Genomic DNA, 18,709 nt, shown 5'->3' on the forward strand with positions numbered 1-18,709 from the left:
GGAGAAAATGAAATGTTTAACCAAAGACTAAATCATTGACAACAAAGGCAATTTGTTAGAGACTCTTTTGGGAAACCCACTGGAGAGCTTATTTTACTTCTCAATTTTTAATTGCTGGCAGAGATAACATATGGATCTCCAAGACTGGGATTTATTTATTTTTTAGCCTTTCCAAAATGTATATGTGTGTTATAAATGTTGATGTGTATTATGTCATTGATCCTCAGCAAAGGGTGTACAGGTTTGCTTGTTTATTAAAATGGTCGTACCCCATTTTTCTATAAAAAAAAAATGTCTCCAAGAGAGCTGGAAATATGAAATCGGATAAAACAATGTTTAAAACGCAACTAAAGAATAAACAGGAAACAATACAACAGCAAGAACAGTCTTTTCAATAACAGTCATTTCAAGCAATACTAAAACACTGTTCAATTCAAAAGCCCTCTGGAATAAGTCAGGGTTTTACTGCATAGTGCAATTCAGAGGAGAGCAATGATGGGCCAGGCAGGTGCCATGACTGAAAAGGTCCTGCTGTGTACCCCCTGCCCCACTTCAGATGGTGAATGAATATATATCAGTTCTTCATATCGGCAGAGGTGGTCCTTAACAGTCTGGGACCAGCTTATCTTTAGGTTCAGAAGGGCCAGCAATTGGCTCTACAAGGTGGAAGGGAAATAGGCAATTTGGGAGGCGAATGCTCTTCTTTGCTTCTGAAATCTGCTGTTATATACTCGCTTGTAAACTAAAGGCCTGGGCTAATGGAAACTTGGAGTGGGGGCAGGGAACCCACTGAAATCCTTTTGTGCAATTCTTTTGTGCAAGAGAACAGTTGTCCTCTTTAACTCTTATTTATTTCAGTGTAGTTTGCATAGATGATGTTCGCTTTAGGCTGGGTCCTATGTATGTTATGCAATGTATTTTGAGGAAGCAAACATGTATTATTTAAAAGGGGATCTGCTGGTTATTAAAGTTCTTACAATAATATTTTTACATCAAGCAGTATGTTTGATATTACTGAAAGGCCTAAATCTTTTCCCACCAACTCTGACAACCACATGGCAAGCATGCTGTATCACTCTCAAATTGCTACTGGCTTTTCCGAGGCTCGCAGTGTTTTCTGATTGAAGAATTTCAGTAAATGATGGATTCATTTGTTTTCATGTTATCACTCTCTCAGTAAAATTCAAGTGAAACCATTTTGTCACATTGTGATTCTTATTGACTCTGTCATGTTGTGCAACTGTGACATTGTAACAGAAATTGTTAATCTGCAAGAAACTTGTAACAGCAGGAAGCAAGAGGAATCTTTCCATGCCATTGAAATGCTGCTACAATTCTTTCAAGGTTCTTAGTGGGAGGCAGAAAATGGTCAAATTGAGGGTGATTAAATCTGCCTATAACTTTAAATGTTGTTGCATATATAAAAGGTAAAGGTAAAGGGACCCCTGACCATTAGGTCCAGTCGTGGCCGACTCTGGGGTTTTGGCGCTCATCTCACTTTATTGGCCGAGGGAGCTGGCGTACAGCTTCCGGGTCATGTGGCCAGCATGACTAAGCCGCTTCTGGCAAACCAGAGCAGCACACGGAAACGCCGTTTACCTTCCCGCTGGGAAGGTATTTATCTACTTGCACTTTGACGTGCTTTCGAACTGCTAGGTTGGCAGGAGCAGGGACCAAGCAACGGGAGCTCACCCCGTCACAGGGATTTGAACCGCTGACCCTCTGATCAGCAAGTCCTAGGCTCTGTGGGTTAACCCACAGCGCCACCCGCATCCCCCGTTACATATATAGAGTTAAAAATTAATAAAAATGGTAGAATTTAGATAACATTTGGAGTATTGAAGGGAAGATTCCAAGGCAATGGAAAAATGCAGGCTAAGCTTCCTTTCCCGGTCAGGGAATAGAGGTTGTCAACATGACAAAAGGCGTTGATGGCCCATCAGAGAGAAATCCTTGGGTCTGTGCAAACAGATATCATGTGCCAAGGTTAGGGGAGGGCATGATGCCACACAGCAAAGATTCTTTGGGAGGAGAAAGGAGGTGCCAGAACTCTGGGCAGAGGCCATGCAGGGCAGACACATCTCAACTGGCTGGCTGAAGGCAGGGAGAGAAGCCCTGGGATGTCTGGGAATCCAACGCTGGGCTGCTGTGAAAGAAGGGCTTCTCCTGAGATGTGAATGCTATGAAATCTCTCTCCACTGAAAGCTTCTGGTGTAAATATGTGTAGAATAAACCATATTTCTTAAAGACACAGGAGTCTCTGCCATGTCTTGAGTCTCATCTGGAACTCCCTGGAACAATCTTTGCTACCTGCTTGGCAGAGATTGGGGGTGGCACACAACCTTTGTAGCCATATATATGTCTGATATTACAGTTGCCATTCTTGAACTGGGTTTTCCACCCACGATTAAGATACTAGCTGATATCGGATAGATTTAGGGCCAGTCCCGAAGCATTCTTTTGCCTGAGGCAAAAAATGAAACAAGATGGAGCTTCCTATTCCATGCACAGAAGCTGAATGGACTGATCATTGAGTCTTACTTCAACACACCTGAGGTAAGCAGGCTCTTGGCTTTTGAGCTCAGTTTATCTATCCCAGGGATGTCCAACAGGTCGATTGGGATCTACTGGTCGATCCCTGGGAGGCTTTGGTAGATCACAGTTGATCGCTAGCTCCTCCATCCGCCCCCCCCCCCAATCCTCTAGATCGCTATAACAGAAGATGCGAGTTTTCTCAGTGAGGCTGAGTGTCTCCTTAGCAATCTATTGTTGAGCACCTTTTTTCATTTATTAGACCTGACCCCCCCCCCCAAATGGGACATTCCTCCCTAAGAAATGCTCAACAACTTGGACCTGAACCTGAAACCCCCCCAAAAAGGGATGTTCCTCCCTCAAAAAAGCTCAGTAACTTTGACCTGAACCCCAGGTAGATCACTGCCAGATTTTAATCGTGTGAGTAGATCGCAGTCTCTTGGAAGTTGGACATCCCTGGTCTATCCTTTTAGCCTTGATCTTGAGTGGTCTTTGGCAAGTATCTATTGCTCACCCTCAATTTGTCTTCTGTAAAATAAGAATTGGAGTAAGCTCTGCCCTGTTCTGCAAAGCTAAACAAGACAAAGATGGCATAGCAGTTAGCCCAGTACAGAAGAGATCAGAGTGCACCTCAGATATTTAAAATGACTGTGCAGCGAGTCTTATAAATACTTGTTTCAAATGATGTTTCCCCTTTCTTACAAAGACTAGAATAATATAATAAAACTAAATATTTTCCATGTTTTAGATTATGATAAGACTTAATCCTGGCAAGGAAATATGCTCTGGTCTTCATTACTTATAACATTTTTGCATCCTCTTCCTTGAAGTGTTTATATTATTCAGCATATGGTGTTCTGAAATTTTCCTTATCTTCCCGATAACACAAGAAAATATTGGAACAGCATAATTAGAAACATAAACATAACTTTTTGTCTAGTTTTTGAATTCATGCATGCTTTTGAAACGACATACTTTGTTTTCACCAATGATAATGTAATGCAGATTTATTAATCCTTTTTTATATGAAAATACTTCCATACCACCCATTTTCCTGTTGGACTGGGATTGGCTGCTCCAAGAACCAAACTAACCAGGATGTTGGAAATTTCTAGCTTTCTATTATACAGTGGTACCTCAGGTTACATACGCTTCAGGTTGCATATGCTTCAGTTTACAGACTCCGCTAACCCAGAAATAGTGCTTCAGGTTAAGAACTTTGCTTCAGGATGAGAACAGAAATCATGCTCTGGCAGCACAGTGGCAGCAGGAGGCCCCATTAGCTAAAGTGGTGCTTCTGGTTAAGAACAGATTCAGGTTAAGTACGGACCTCCGGAACGAATTAAGTACTTAACCTGAGGTACCACTGTAATTTATTTTAAAAGCAGCAGTGTGTGTGTGCACACATGTGCAGTGGGAGTAGGTGGGTAATTATATCAAGACTGGAGGAGGAGGAGGAATTAATCTTTTCGTTCTCCACAGATTCCCCATTGTAAATTCCAGTTATTAACTACGAACCCCAAAATTGGGATCCCCTCCAAACCTGTGTCAAAGTTTTGTAGTTGTTTTGCAGTGATTTTCAGCATTAAGCCCTGCGTTTTGCAGCCCTGCCCCCAACTGAGTAATTGATACATCAAACTGTGGTTCGTGGTTAATACAGTGGTACCTTGAGTTACAGACGCTTCAGGTTACAGACTCTGCTAACCAGGAAATAGTACCTCGGGTTAAGAACTTCACCTCAGGATGAGAACAGAAATTGCACGGCGGCCGCGCGGCGGCAGTAGGAGGCCCCATTCGCTAAAGTGGTACCTCAGGTTAAGAACAGTTTCAGGTTAAGAACGGACCTCCAGAATGAATTAAGTTCTTAACCCGAGGTCCCACTGTACCCAGAAACCCATGGGGCATGGGATCAATTGCAGAATTTGGAAAAGAGAAGGTCAACAACACCTGCAGGAGAAGGTGTGTAGGAGAAGGTAAGACTTCCAGAAGAAATAACACCAATGTTGGAAGTGTTGGTGAAGGGGAAAGGTAAATGGCCAATTCAGTGGGGGCCAGTAGCTGATTGGGTTAAGAGAGGAAAAGATCATGGGGCATGGCTGATTTTTCTAGGTTCTAGAGGAAAGAGAAATGGCAATCTTGGTAGGGAAGAAACAGCAAATGGGAATGATTTTGAGAGAGAGAGAGAGAGCAGGTAGTTGCAACAATGGTTGAAGCATCCAGCATCAGGCACACTCTACCTGTTATTGTATGAGTAGTGGACTCTGAAACTTGCTCTGTCTTTCATTTATGGATCACATAGGAGTTTGTTTCTTTACTGGGAAAAAGTCAAGGCCACATGGATTGTTAGCTTCAGATGCTGACGGTAGATTTATGACCCAACCCTAGGAGCCACTTCGCTAGGCTGCTGCCATTGTTCTGGTAGTGCAGTGCCAAGAGCTATGGAACTGGGCTGATGATGTGCACCAATCCAAAAGTTGCTCAGTTATCTATTTCTATCCAAGTCTCCATGCAGATGTTCTAGGAACCAAAAAACAGGGACATGGAAGCATAGGAGGTAAATAGGTGAAATATCTGGGAGTCAAAAATGACCCCCTAACCTCCTTCTCAAACTAGCTCTGGCCATGAATAACTTCCCCTTCCCCTCAAACTGGCTATGAAACATCACTGGGGGCAAAGGGCAGCACAAAGGAGGAGGGATGAGGAGTTGTGTTGGCTGAGAAAAGCAAGTGCCACCAACACAAGGAACTGCAATCCTTCTACCCAACAGGTGTTTCTGGGGGAAGGGAAGCTGGACTCTCCTATCCCCTCTGAATTCACCCCCCACTGTGATTTTTGTGGGGTCCCTATTACTTTTATTTTGTAATATTACACCCTCCCTCAAATGAGCCCAAAATGGCATACCTACGTTAATCTAAATTCCCTGTCACAACAGCTCTGTGAGGTAGGCTAGGCTGTTATTGCCCCTCATATCTCCTTAAATGTGAGCAATAAATTTGATCATCCCACTAAAATGTCCAGAGTGGGTGAGGAGTGCAAAATGCATTTGATCTTAAAAGGTCAATTGCTTAATGACAAGTCTCATAGTAAATGCTAATAGGAATGCTTTTTATCAGTTGGGCAATCTAAAGTACTGACACTTATCACTGCACAATGACTGATAGCAATCTTGGCTTTATTGTTATATGGGCCTTAATAAAGCTGCACTGTGAATGTGAGACATGCTTTGATTAGGAAATTTTATCAGGGTTTATCAACAGGCTTGGCCCAAGATTTTTTGCTGCCTGAATCAGAACAGTAAGCGGAAACCCTCTTCTCCAAGTTAAATTATGTAGTATGCAAGGCCAGCCAAGTTATTTTGGTATTTGAGCTAGTAAATCCCATAAGCAATTCTCTTCCTCTCTGTTCGTTAAAAAAAAATACAGCAATAATGAACTGAGTAACTAACACTTTGCTGCCCTTTTATGACACACAGAATGTGCTGCCTGAGGTGTCTGCCTCACTATGCCAAAAGACAGGACTGGCCCTGGTGATCAGTCAGTAAGTGAAAAAGTCAGAATATTATTAAAGGCACCTGAACCACTATTGCTGATGACCTCTAACTTCCTTCTGAATGTGTTTCTACCTCATCTCTTGTGGCAAGGCAGAAAACAGAGCAGTAAGGGGAAAGTGCTCCTTCAAGGAGTGAGAAGTGAGATGCTTTTCACCTGAAAAGGCTCCCAGAGCAGTTTACATATAAATAAAAATGACACAATCCCTGCCCTCAGACTTACAGAAACCAAAGAAAAGGAAAAAGGGAAAGGAGGGAAAAGGGAAATAATCAAACTCAGTAAGCAAATCCCTAACATTGCAAAATTCTTATAATAATCAGCTGGGATAGAAATATATACAGTATTTGCATAATCTAAAGATGAAAGAAAGGTGGCCTTTTTCTGCAATGCTATCATTTTAAATCATATGAAAATCTGTACAGCTTGGATGAATGAAATCAACGTATCAGGAAGAAAGATGGAAATGAATGACTGAATGAATGTAACCCACCCATCTGATTGGGTTGCCCCAGCCTCTCTGGGTGGCAATAAAAATTATAAATGAAACAATGCAAAAATGACCCAGCATGATCAAAGCAAAGCCCATCTAGCTAGTTAGTTATTTCATTTATTCCATAAAATTTATATACAGTTTGACTGTAAGAAAACAAACAAAAAACCTCAGAACAGTTAGGCATCGTAGTTAGGCATACAGTTTCCAGTTATTGCCACCCAGAAGCCTTTGGGAGCTGACACACTAGTTGGGAAGCGAGCATTCTGTCCTGTTCTTTGCTCCTAAGTAACAGGGACACTGTCTTTGTAAGAAGGTTTTTTTTAAATTTACATTTATATTCCACATTTTCTCCTAACAACAATCCTGTCAGGCAGGGCAGGAGGAGAGGTATGTAGTACCTTGCTCAAGGTGACCCTAGTGAGCTTCATGACTGAATGGGGATTTGAACATGTGTCTGACTTTCTAACCACTACAACTGCAATAATCAGCTGACACCCTGCTTCGTGAGCCCCTTCCACGAGAAGTCTGGAGGGTGGCAACATGACAAAGGGCCATTTCTGTGGTGGCTCTGCATTTGTGGAATGATCGCCTCAGGAGGCTTGCCTGTTGCCTTTGTTACATATCTTGAGGTGCCAGGCAAAAACATTCACTTTCTCCTAGGCCTTTGGCTAATTAAACAATCTAGGTCCTTTTAATCAGGGGGTGGGGTGAGGTACTGCTTTTGTCTCTTATTATAGTGTATATTTTTGTGTTCTTATATTGTAAACCACCCTGTGATCTACGCATGAATTTTAATAAATAATAACAATACACCATACAGCAGAGCTTTCCAAACTTTTTATGTTGGTGACACACTTTTTAGACATGCATCGTTTCATGCAGCACAGTATTTCAGTTTTACTAGCAAAGTGGAGGTTAAACTAACCCTTTTCTAGCTCTGGGAGGAGTGCTGAGAGCATTTGCACGACATACCTACATATTGCAGCTGACACACTAACGTGTCGCGGCACACAGTTTGGAAAGCTCTGCCATACTGGCTACACCAACCATTTTGAAAACCTATCCAACCTAGTCATCATCACTACATCTTCCAGCAGTGAATTCCATTAGTTTATTAGCCGTTATGTGGAGAAATGCGTTGTGAAGCAACACATGAAGGAAAGGATTACATACAACCAAGGCAGTGGACTGGAGTACTCCAAGTAAAATGCAAGCAGAGCTAGCAAGACAATATACAACAGGTGTAAGACTGAAATTAATTAGAACAACACAGGAAGAAACAAAGACAGCAGCATTATCCTTCAAAATTGAAAGAAGTCATGGAAGGTCCTGGGTAGAACAGAGAAGAATGACATGACATGACATGACATGACATGACATGACATGAAACATGTCCTTTGTAGAAAAGGTTTAAATATGTGATTAATTCCTGGAATTAGCAATACCTTTCCAGATCAGAGTTGACTCAATTCTTTCTAATACAGTGTGCATTACTGGCAGTCTGTTCAAAGGTTTCTCATTTTTAGGATAGTTACGTAACATCTTATGCAGCAGTGGGTGACAAAGGTTTTATTTATTTCACATTATTATCTGTTGACTTTAAAAGCCTAAGTACCGGAGAGATGAAGCAACATGTAGTCAATGATTAAACTGATAAAATAGGCATGTATACAGTAAAGTCTTTAAGAGATTTTTTTTGTTGCATCTATTTTTCAAAAACCCAAAATGTTCTGCTCCACAATAGCCTAGTCACTAATTACGTACCACTTAACATAATTATCCCTTCACACCCATTTCTGTGCATATTTCCAGGCTACCACTGTCATATTTAATTAACTAATGATTCTTTGTATAAATTTTTGGTTCCAATTTGGTCATGTTTATAGCATTGGGAAATTCAGAGAGTCTACTCTGAGTAGACTCACAAATAAATGAACCTAAGTTAGTCACACTTATTAACTTCAATGGATCTATCCTTAGTAGGACAAGCATTGAATACTATCTAGAGACCTTGAACAGTTGCAGATATAAGAGGCAAAGTAAAAATATGAATAAAGGAAAAGTATAATGGGATCCATAGCAATGAAGAAACTAAATATAGAGCCCCAAACAATATTATGAGAAAGGGAAGGACAGAGCATAATATAAACTCTTATTTACAGTGTTAAAAGACCCACAGGGTATCTTAGAAATGAGAAGAAGCAGGGCCAAGGAAAAAAACATATTGCACATTTGTGTGCATATCTGTTTCGGCTTTTGATCCAATGGATGCTTCCCTCTCAATACAATTATTGGTTTTGGAAAAGGGAATTTATCTTGGAGCCACAGCAGGATGGAAGGGTTAAACTACCTGTGATCTCACCCCCATCCAGCCCACCCCCACCCCCATACTGATTTTTACCCATGCCTAGTATGACCTCCTTCATTTCACTAGACTATGACTATACATTTAATGTGCTGGACAGCTCAGTTGGTTAGAGCGCGGTGCTGATAATGCAAAGGTTGCAGGTTCAATCCCCTAGCTGCATATTCCTGCATTGTAGGAGGTTGGACTAGATGATCCTCAGGGTACCCTCTATGAGCATTGCTATCTTGGCATTACACTAATATTCGCACATGCCGTATACACAATGTCTCTAGGCACAGCACAGCGCTTCATGATGAATGTCCGAAAGGTCCTTTGAAAAGAAATTTTAACTGCATGGCCACCATGTAATGTGATCATAGGTAAACAGCAAAGTATCCCCTTTATCAGAATTACTTATTTACACTGGGACTATTGTGAGGGGAAATGGTTAAATAGTCCCTCCCTGCTCCCTTTTAGGGAGAGAAGAGCAAAAGAGATATAAAGTCAGAGCCTTTGGGCAAAGGAAGGGTTAAAGTTATACAATTAGTTCCTAGAAAGGACAGACAAACCATGGAGAAGGAATTGTTTCGACACAGTCTGGAAAAATGGCCCTAGGGAGGCCATAATCTGACCAGATTAGCCAGGAAATGGATTGCTTTACACCTGGAGAAAGTGCGCACTTGTTCCTTTAAATGAAAAAGTTCAGTTTCTGAAGTATGAACAAAACAAGACAGCAGAAGCTGAACAGGGGGGAAATAAGAGGAGAATATCTTGTGTATTAGATTGTGAAGCTGCCTGTGAATAAGCAAAGCCAGGCTCCTCCTCAGTAAATGCCCCATGTGTAAACAGGCTTGAACTGGAGAAATTCTCATTTCCTATTGGCATTTTAAGACATTTTGTCTGTGATTTGGAGAGTGGTTTCTACAGGACTGTCGTGTGACTCAAAACGTGACCCCTGGAAGTCTCACGCGACCCAGTCCGCTGACCCGCTGAAGAATCAAGATGGTACGCAACATGGATTGGGCAGGACATGACAAAGAAGTGGTAATTCCCACCTACAAAACACTTGGGTGGAGGAAGAGGTCCAAGCCTCGCTGCTAGGCTTAAGCATTCAGGTAGGCCAGGAGGCCTCAGGCCTACAGGGCGGTTACAAAGCTGCACACCCCGAGGCAAGTTTACTCAGAAGTAATTCCCACTGAATTCCATGGTTATTACTCCCAAGGAAGTGGGGTTAGAATTGCAACCTAATTCTGTAGTCTTTTCCTGCCTATCTCTCAGATGTGAGCCTTGAAAGTGAGATTTCCAAGACAAGAGTCACAATTTGTCACTTTGGGGGTGGGGGATATTGGTTAGACAAATATAAATATGAAGTGACAATTATAATCTTTTGTTGTAATTTGACCTCTGTTCAGTCTGTTTTCAGCAATATTGTCATGATTTTATTTATGTTTTCAGAAGGTGAAGACTAGTGTTAAAAATGCATCACTGAAGTCATAGGTGCCAGTTCCCTGGGGTCCTGGGTGCCTGAGCACCCACAAAATTGCCCCTGAAGGGGCCAGACACCCACAAATTTCATTGCCAGTGCCATGCATGCTGCCCAGGCACCCACGGTCGTAGGGCCAAGCTGGTACTCCTGTCTGAAGCTGTGAAATCTGAAAGGTCTCTGCTTTCTTTCTGTATTTGCAACTCCACTTTGTATTGGATCCATACAATAATTGTCTCATGCAAGTTGAAACATAGCAATATGGTTTTTAATTGCTGACCCAGAAGACGTATCTCCTACCCAGGATTTGCTCCCTCTAGTTTTTATAAAGTTCCAGTACTTCAAGTCTGTTCAGATAGTTCAGCAAAGAAAGAACTGTTAATGAGTAATCGTTGTCCAAGACAGCGCTGAGCCAATGAAACGAGGACTAAACCTAAAGTCAGCCTGTTATCGTTGAAGCCTTCTGCAAAAGTGAGAAAAGCAACACAAAAATGTTCTTGCTTTGAAAAGCATTAGGACTCTGAGCTGAATGCAGAACTACTGAGTGCACTGTGTCTCTACTGCTAGAGTTCAGGAAGACACCAAGTGTAAGCTACTACTTTTAGTTGTTAATTTTAGTGGATAATGTTTTGGGGATAATACTGTGATAAGTGCATCATTTCTCTGATGATATGATGTTACATACAACTGTTTGTGACTCTTCTCTGTTTTTATTGCTTTATTGATTTTCATCGATAGTTTGTTTTTGTTACTATTATTTATTATTTTATTTATATCTTGCCTTTCTCCCAAGTTGGATTCAAGTTGGCTTGGAACATTTGAAAACACTGTTATAAAAGTGTGTAAATTTTGTTATGTTTTATTGGTATTGAACCCAGTTTGGAGATTATTTTCTATTTAAAACTGAGCATGAAATTTTATAATTAAATAAACTCATCATATCATATTTTTTTTAACAAGTGCAGGAATTTGTGTGCTTCATAAAGAGCTCAAAAAACAAATAATCAAGAAGCTTAGGCTGCAGTCCTAAGCCCACCTACCAGGGAGTAAGCGCCATTGAATTTAATAGCGCTTCTGACTAAACACTGTTAGGATTGTGCTGTTTCTATAATATGGTGTCTCATAATAAGCAGTCTCTTCAGAAGTTAGTACTTTGGTGGGATTGAATGTAGCAAGGTGAGGAAAAAGAAATCACTGGTGAGTGAGCATAGCATTTCCTGGAACCTCACTTTTATCATTTCAGCCCATGTCAGTCGTAGCGATCAACTGTTATTTCCCCATTGTCAGAATAAAGCATGGAGAAATATTGACTAAATAAGTATTATAATGGAAATTAAAAGTTTACAAATACCAAACTTTCTGACTGGCTTATCATAATTACTTTTTCAATTACAGTTAAAGATAACAAGCATGTAGGTGCATGCTTCCTATCTCTTTTATAACAGTCAGTAAAATGTACTGATTTACCAAAGTACCATTTTTTCCTAAAAACTATGGCGGAATAATGTATTATTAATATTACTGTGGCATCAAAATTTCCCAGCTAAGAATCTGATGCTACTGACATGTACTATACACTATGCACACCCGATTAAATTCTGTTTCTATTTATTTATTTATAAAAGTATTTATATACTGTCGTATCATAAAACATCAGGGAAGTATAGAATGCTAAAACATAAAACAGCTTTAAAACAATACAAAATAAGCATTAAAGTGACTGGCTAATTAAGAATTTCAGCAAGCATTACAGTTACTGGCAAAGCTGGATTGAGTTCTCATTGCTATAATCCTTCAATAAAATATAAATCACTAAACATCAGTGACTCCAATGAAAATTATACTTTTAATAGAATTGGGGACTGAATGACTTGATTGAATTATAATTATTGTGTCTTTTGTTTTTTCTTTAATAAGAAGCTTTAAGTTTAGGTTTAAATTAATTGCACCTTTTTACTTCCTCTGAATATTCATAATATTTCAGACGCAGAAATCTCTAGGCCATCACTGATCCCAGCAGCAATCACCCTGGTCTGCTAGCTGGATAGCTCCAGTCCACTTGCACCTTGACATATACAGTAGTTGACATTCAGCAAAAGAACAGGTGTAATTGGGTGTAGAAATAGTCTGAGAGACCCAATCTCTTTTTTACAGCTTTATCTTCTGGTTAACATTATTGATACATACTGAGAACTTATCCTCTCTTCAGGGTTTGGACCAATATATTTTGTTGCCTCAGGTGGAGCAGTTAATGGTGCCCCAAATTGTAGTACATAGTTCCCAAGGCCTGGCAAACATCTCAAAAGCCCCCCCCCCCCCCCCGTGCCAGACAGTAAAAATATAATAATATATTAAATAACAATTTGCAGCCCTTTAATGATGCCCAAAATCAGCTGCCAGAAACCAGCTGCTCATCATAAAATGGTTGTTCCTGTTCTCTTCTGTGAGAACATGCCATGACCTACTCTTTCTGTAGGAAAATAGAAGATTTCTCTCATATTCCAGTATATAACTCCACAGGGTAGAATCCTAGCGTATTTTCATAGGTGTTGGACAGGAAGCTAGTATGTTGTGCTGGGACATCCAAGGGAATTATATGATGGTGCTTCTCATAAATTTAATCTGACAGTTTGTTTTCCAGCCATAAGAGGTCCCATTGGTATGTAGTACATGTGACATTCAACAAACACATTTGATGTTTTAAAATAAATTGTTTATTTTATCCATGCATGGATAACCTCAACTGTATTTTAATGAGGGAGCCTGATGTTTCATTAAGAGCACCTCCCCCCTAATCCTAGTGAGTGACTCATTCTACTTTTTCTCCTATCTAGCATAAACAACTCACTGATTACGATTAACAGCTGGAATTCCCAACATGTTGACAATTATCACGATAATTATATTATGAAACATACAACAGAGCAAGGGAAAATATACAATCCTGGTCTGCTTCATGTACTACAGCAACTATTAGGTTAGAATACTGCCCCATAGTATGCGCTCTCTCTCTCTCTCTCTCTCTCTCTCTCTCTCTCTCTCGTCCATGGATTTACATATGTAAAAATAGTTCAGATGCATCATGGGAATGTGTGACCATTTCAAGTTGATAGTGGCCTTTCTTGGTGTGCCAGCTCAAAAAAAAAAGAAGGGAAAAAAAAAGGCTGCTCTGCTCACATGAATAACAATTAAGAAACAGGCCTCTCCACATGGAAATAATCACACAGTACTCCCTCCAGACAACTGCATCCGTGGAGATGCTCCGCATGGAATGTTTCTGAAAATTTGGACAGGCCCTTTAGAATGACCGCTGTTGCAAGCAGATGTAGCATTTTGTTTTTCTTTGTGTTTTTAAGGTTTCCTTCAACACTCAGCTTAATTTGCTGCAACTCAGCCTATTCAAGAGTCTATGGCATCAGAGATGAACCTAATTGGGCATCCCCACCTACCTTCAGCAGATGGATTTTCTCTTTCCGAAGCCCCTCATTTATTTGGTAAATAAAAAAATATATTACAAGCAAAATGCTAATTCAGTCCATAGAATGGAGTAACGCTGACATTTTCTGATAAACTCCTTTGAGCTACATGTGATTTTTTTGTTCAAAGTACTCAGTTTTGCAAATCTCTTACAATACATTTTTGTGTTATGATTTGTAACACAACTGTAAAAAAATTATAAATGGCATAATGAAATCAGAATATAATGGGGAAGAAAGGACTGTAGATCATCCACAGAGTGCATAATCTGCATGCAAAAGCTTCTAGGTTCATTCCCCAACATCTCAAGGTAGGGTTAGGAAACACTCCTGTCAAACACCAAAGAGGCTCAGTATACAGAGTACTGAACTGGATGGTCAGCTATGATATATCTGTTGCTGTTGTTGCTCATAAAGCAAATCTAACAATTGAAAGCAAAAGAGAAAGTCCTATACTCATAAGTAGTGTATAAGACTTCCAGAGAGGCAGCTGTTTAATTTGTTGCAACAACAATGATTACTGTATGTCTTATAGCAGGATGCATTTGAGAAGCGGACTGTAGGTGACAAACACTTGTGCCACACTAAATGTGTTAGTCATTAAGGTGCTACAAGATTTCCATTGCATTACTACAGGAGAAAGACAATGATCAAATATGTTTTCATTAAATGCTTTGGTTTTTTTCCACCACCTTGATCATAACTTGTGTGTGTTGTTATATTTTTGTGTTCATATGAAGGTCTTGCAATGCCTCCCTCCCCATCATTATGTTTAACAGCCATATGCAATTTGAGTGTGTTCCCCTACAAACCCTGTGGCAAAGCTGGGATTTTAATGAGCAGCTGCTGGATTTTATCAGAATACATATTGCTAAATTTGTGCATTCTTTTGCTGTTTTGTTTTTACTTTCAGAAGCGTTGTTTTCTCCCTGGCACAAATATTACAGAAGGCGTCTTAATTTTTAAAGGAGCAACAAAATGTAACAGTGCTATTATATAATGTAAAATTATTTTAGGCTCTTCTCCCACTGCCTCCTAAGACACTTAATGTTTCCTTCACCATCACCACTTCCTGCAAGTCCTTTGTACTTCTATTGTGTGTGAAAGTGGCTTTGAAACATTTCTACGAGTAAAGCGCTTTAATGATGATGATGATAGTGTAAGGCAGCTGCCTCAGATAGAGTAAGCCGCCTGCTTCAAGTAACAAAGCTTGGGTGCCATTAAAAGGCAGGAAACTGAAAGCTCTGTAATTTTATTACTATATTTGTAATGGGGGGGGTGGCAATTAGAATTTTATACTCCATACATCAGGCTTCCCCAAACTCGGCCCGCCAGCTGTTTTGGGACTACAATTCCCATAATCCCTGACCACTAGTCCTGTTAGCTAGGGATGATGGGAGTTGTAGTCCCAAAACAGTTGGAGGGCCAAGTTTGGGGATGCCTGCCATACATATTGGGCTGGCCTGAGCAAGGACATGATAAGCATTGCCTCACCATGGTCTATGAATGACTGGCTTTACATGCGATACAAACTGAGGCCAATGCTTGTCTGTCTTCTCTGAAATGAAGCAGAACTGTAGGTTTAGCAAGTTTTCTATTGGGTAATATTACTTCCCACCAGTGTGAACAGTGTGCTGACACTTGGAGAGCCCCTGAAAATCTACAATATTCTTGGCACTACAGAGAGGGGTGAGAAAGATTGAATCCTTTTGTTCCTTGTGCTGAGAGAGAAAGAAATGCAATTTCTCAAAGGTCAAAAATGATTAAACAAGAAGAAGATCATAAGGCGGGTTAGCTAACTGCTTGTTATCAAGCTGCTTCTGGCAGAAAATTCAACATCTGGCTTTTGCTTTTTTATATAGCAGAGATAATAGACAGGCTCAAAAGTGACAGCAAGATCAAAGGCATAAAAAATCAACAATTAAATTACAGTTAAATGTTGAAAATAAAATGACTTGTGAGAAAAGGGGTGAATTCCCACCAATTCCAAAGTAACCAGGACCAGCAGGCTACCTAGACATGATCTCCTAACATGCCAGTGCTCATACTCTGGCTCAACAATCGTTCTGCAGGGGAGAATAGTACCATTCCATATTATCTGACTTGCAACTTGAAATGTGCTTAAAACATTCTCTGTCTGAGATATGTATTTCCTTCCTTTCCCCCCATTTTTAGGTCTTTAACATGGTTTACAAACATTATTTCCAGTCTCCACAGGGATGTGCTGCCAGCTGTAGATCTTCCACCCTAGAAAAAAGGGGCAAATTCCTCACCCTATACCTGATTTCTTCTTTGATTCTGGGTGTTTTGGTTCTGATGATGAGATAAAGAGCAATCCCTATCTGGAAGCAATCCCCCAACATTCCCTCTACACTAAATAAAGGAGCAGAACATAAGTTATATGTCCATTAGTTATTTTTTGCAGGCAACTGGCTAGATAGCGGTCAGAATCCCTACAGGTATATGTGTGTGTGTGTGTGTGTGTGTGTGTGTGTGTGTGTGTAGGGGAGGGGAGCTGATGGCATTGCCCTCCTTCCAGTTTCAGGTGCCCTGGCCTCAGTGGTGGGGATAAAGAGCTGACATAGGCTTGCCATTGTGAATTATACAATACCCAACTGCTGTTTCAGTAAGACAGGTGTTGCATAAAGTAATGCAACATATATTTACCGTAATCTTAATTTTTTAAAAAAATCCAGTAAGTGAATCTGAATGGTTGTACAAGTTAATGGGATTATCCACACTCTTTTTGATGTTCTGAAATCAACTTTTCCAGATTTTAACAAATTATGCTGGAAATGTTATATAGCAATTTTCTCAGACTTTTTCAAGCTGGCTCCTCATAATAAAGTTAATCAGTAAACTACATAACCTCTGGCCTAGTGTTTCCTTGGCTGGTCTTAGAGGAAGTTTTTATTTTCACTTGTGAGTAAAGTATTGGGAAGTTAAGGAAGCGGGAGAGAGCCATACTGGATGAAGGAACTAGATTTGTCTTTTAAATGGTCAGATTAACAGCCCCTCAAGGTAGGATGCTTTTCTAGCTGACTTTGTAGTTTGTGGTTCTAAATACTGTACTAGATAACATCGTTTTTGCTATACATAAATCAGTATCTAGAAACTGACCTTTGTTACCTGAAACACCCAACATTTTAGAAATTCTACAGCATCTGCTTTGCTTAGAAATATATCAGGTTCAATCCCTGTCATCTCCAAGTAGGAATGGGGGGCGGGCACTTGTCAGATTTCCTAGAGAGCAGCTGTCAGTCATTGTAGATAAGACTGAGGTGGGTAGACCAAGAGTCTGACTCCGTATAAGTTTCCCGTTGCTTTCAGGAAGCTGATATCTTTATGTCATGTAACGAAACTAACTCACTTGCACAGCGCATTTTGCTTTAGTTTGTTACGTACTTTCCTTGCCCTGCATGTTATTTCCTCACATAGGTTATTTTGGTTTCTTTTGCTCTGTTCTTTTGATAGACTACCATGAATGAATTTAGCTAGCAGTTCTCCATGTGGTAAATATATGCACCCTTGCTTAAGAATGCAAGAAGTCTGTTGTAGGATTAGTTCAGCATTCCTTTAATTAATACCAGGAACTAGCAGCAATTGCTAGCTAGATTTTGGCCTGTGGATCATTTGTAAAGCTTACTCTGCCTTTGCCGGCCCCTACCATAGAACCTTTTTTTTTTTTTGCTTGTGTGTACAGAGGATGTGTAAGTGGAATGTATTTATTTCCTGACAATTTTCCGCTCCATAATTTGTATTTATTTTTAAATATTTATATCCCACATTGTTATCTAGAAGGACCCCAAGGTGGCTTTCAGAACAATAAAATCAGATTAAACTGTATGCATTTTTACTTTGTTTTTACACTTTTTGTAAGTTGCCCTGAGGATACTGTTACTGGGTGTTTTATAAAGAATTGTATCTATGTGTGTGTATGCACTTCTGTAAGCATGGGTTGGTCTAAGTGATCTGAGGTACCTTCCAGTTCTGGCTGCATTCACATTGCATTTTATTCTGTGGATTTCTGCACTATATTTGAGCTTTCACATGATGTACAAGCCACTATGTACTGGAAATCTAGTGGAAGTGTTCGTTTCCTTGTCAGTTACTTGCAGAAAAAATCTGTTTACAGCCCCATTAACCCAGAAAATAATGAGAGTAAAATGACTAAATTTGGCCTACAGATCTTTCCTGCCATTTTCATGGGGGAATCATGGACGAACAGAAGCATGCATGAGCGGAAAAGGTGGGGAAGATACAGCATTGCCCAATGAACTTAGTTGTTGTGTCACAGCATGCCTGCTGTTGTGAATGAAATTTAATGCATCATGCCAGAATTTTATTTTAACTGCCTTTTAGGTTTTGAGTCTTAGGACCAAAACACATGACAATCCTTCTGAAAAATGTATATTGATTTTGAACTGCTTGTGAATAAATGGTTCAAAAAATTATTTGCATGTCAACCCACATTTGATCAACTCAGATCAGCAGATTTCATAAATGTTAGTTTATGCGAAAGTACTGAAAGTATAATATTTTTGTTTATATGTCAGAATGCTGTAGCTTTGGCTCCTGGTGAGTCTACACTGGTCGGTTATAACGTTAAAAATTCATTATAAAAATGTGACACCAGAGAGTGCTGCAGAGCAGCGATCTGTTGGCAATAGGAAATTGCACTGAGAACTATCTAATGTTTTTAATAGGCTTTAATAGTGTTTTTACAGATCAGTGTATATCCAGCCTATCTTAAGAATCAGGTGGAAAAGCCAAAGTCTTAACAGAACAGAAACCTTTATTATAGCTTAAGGTAAAGGTAAAGGTACCCCT

General features: G+C 40.0%; 1 protein-coding gene across 10 annotated transcripts in view; it reads left to right on the top strand.

Annotated features, from left to right (window-relative positions):
* The first annotated feature begins 9,904 nt into the window (after positions 1-9,904).
* Positions 9,905-18,709, top strand: part of NR1H4 (nuclear receptor subfamily 1 group H member 4) — a 32,291-nt gene continuing 23,486 nt past the window's right edge. For 3 of the 10 annotated variants that reach the window (XM_077934866.1, XM_077934868.1, XM_028745829.2), the window contains exons 1-2: positions 10,836-10,990; positions 13,760-13,897. In XM_077934866.1, coding sequence (XP_077790992.1) covers positions 13,813-13,897 — 85 coding nt within the window. In that variant the 5' untranslated portion in view covers positions 10,836-10,990; positions 13,760-13,812. Of the gene's footprint in view, positions 10,036-10,835; positions 10,991-13,237; positions 13,381-13,759; positions 13,898-16,437; positions 16,901-18,066; positions 18,129-18,709 lie in introns of those variants that run through there. The other 7 variants (XM_028745821.2, XM_077934867.1, XM_077934870.1 and 4 more) reach the window with 7 other exon arrangements.

This window comes from Podarcis muralis, chromosome 10 (genome assembly GCF_964188315.1).
Source record: "Podarcis muralis chromosome 10, rPodMur119.hap1.1, whole genome shotgun sequence".
Classification (NCBI taxonomy): Eukaryota; Metazoa; Chordata; class Lepidosauria; order Squamata; family Lacertidae; genus Podarcis; species Podarcis muralis.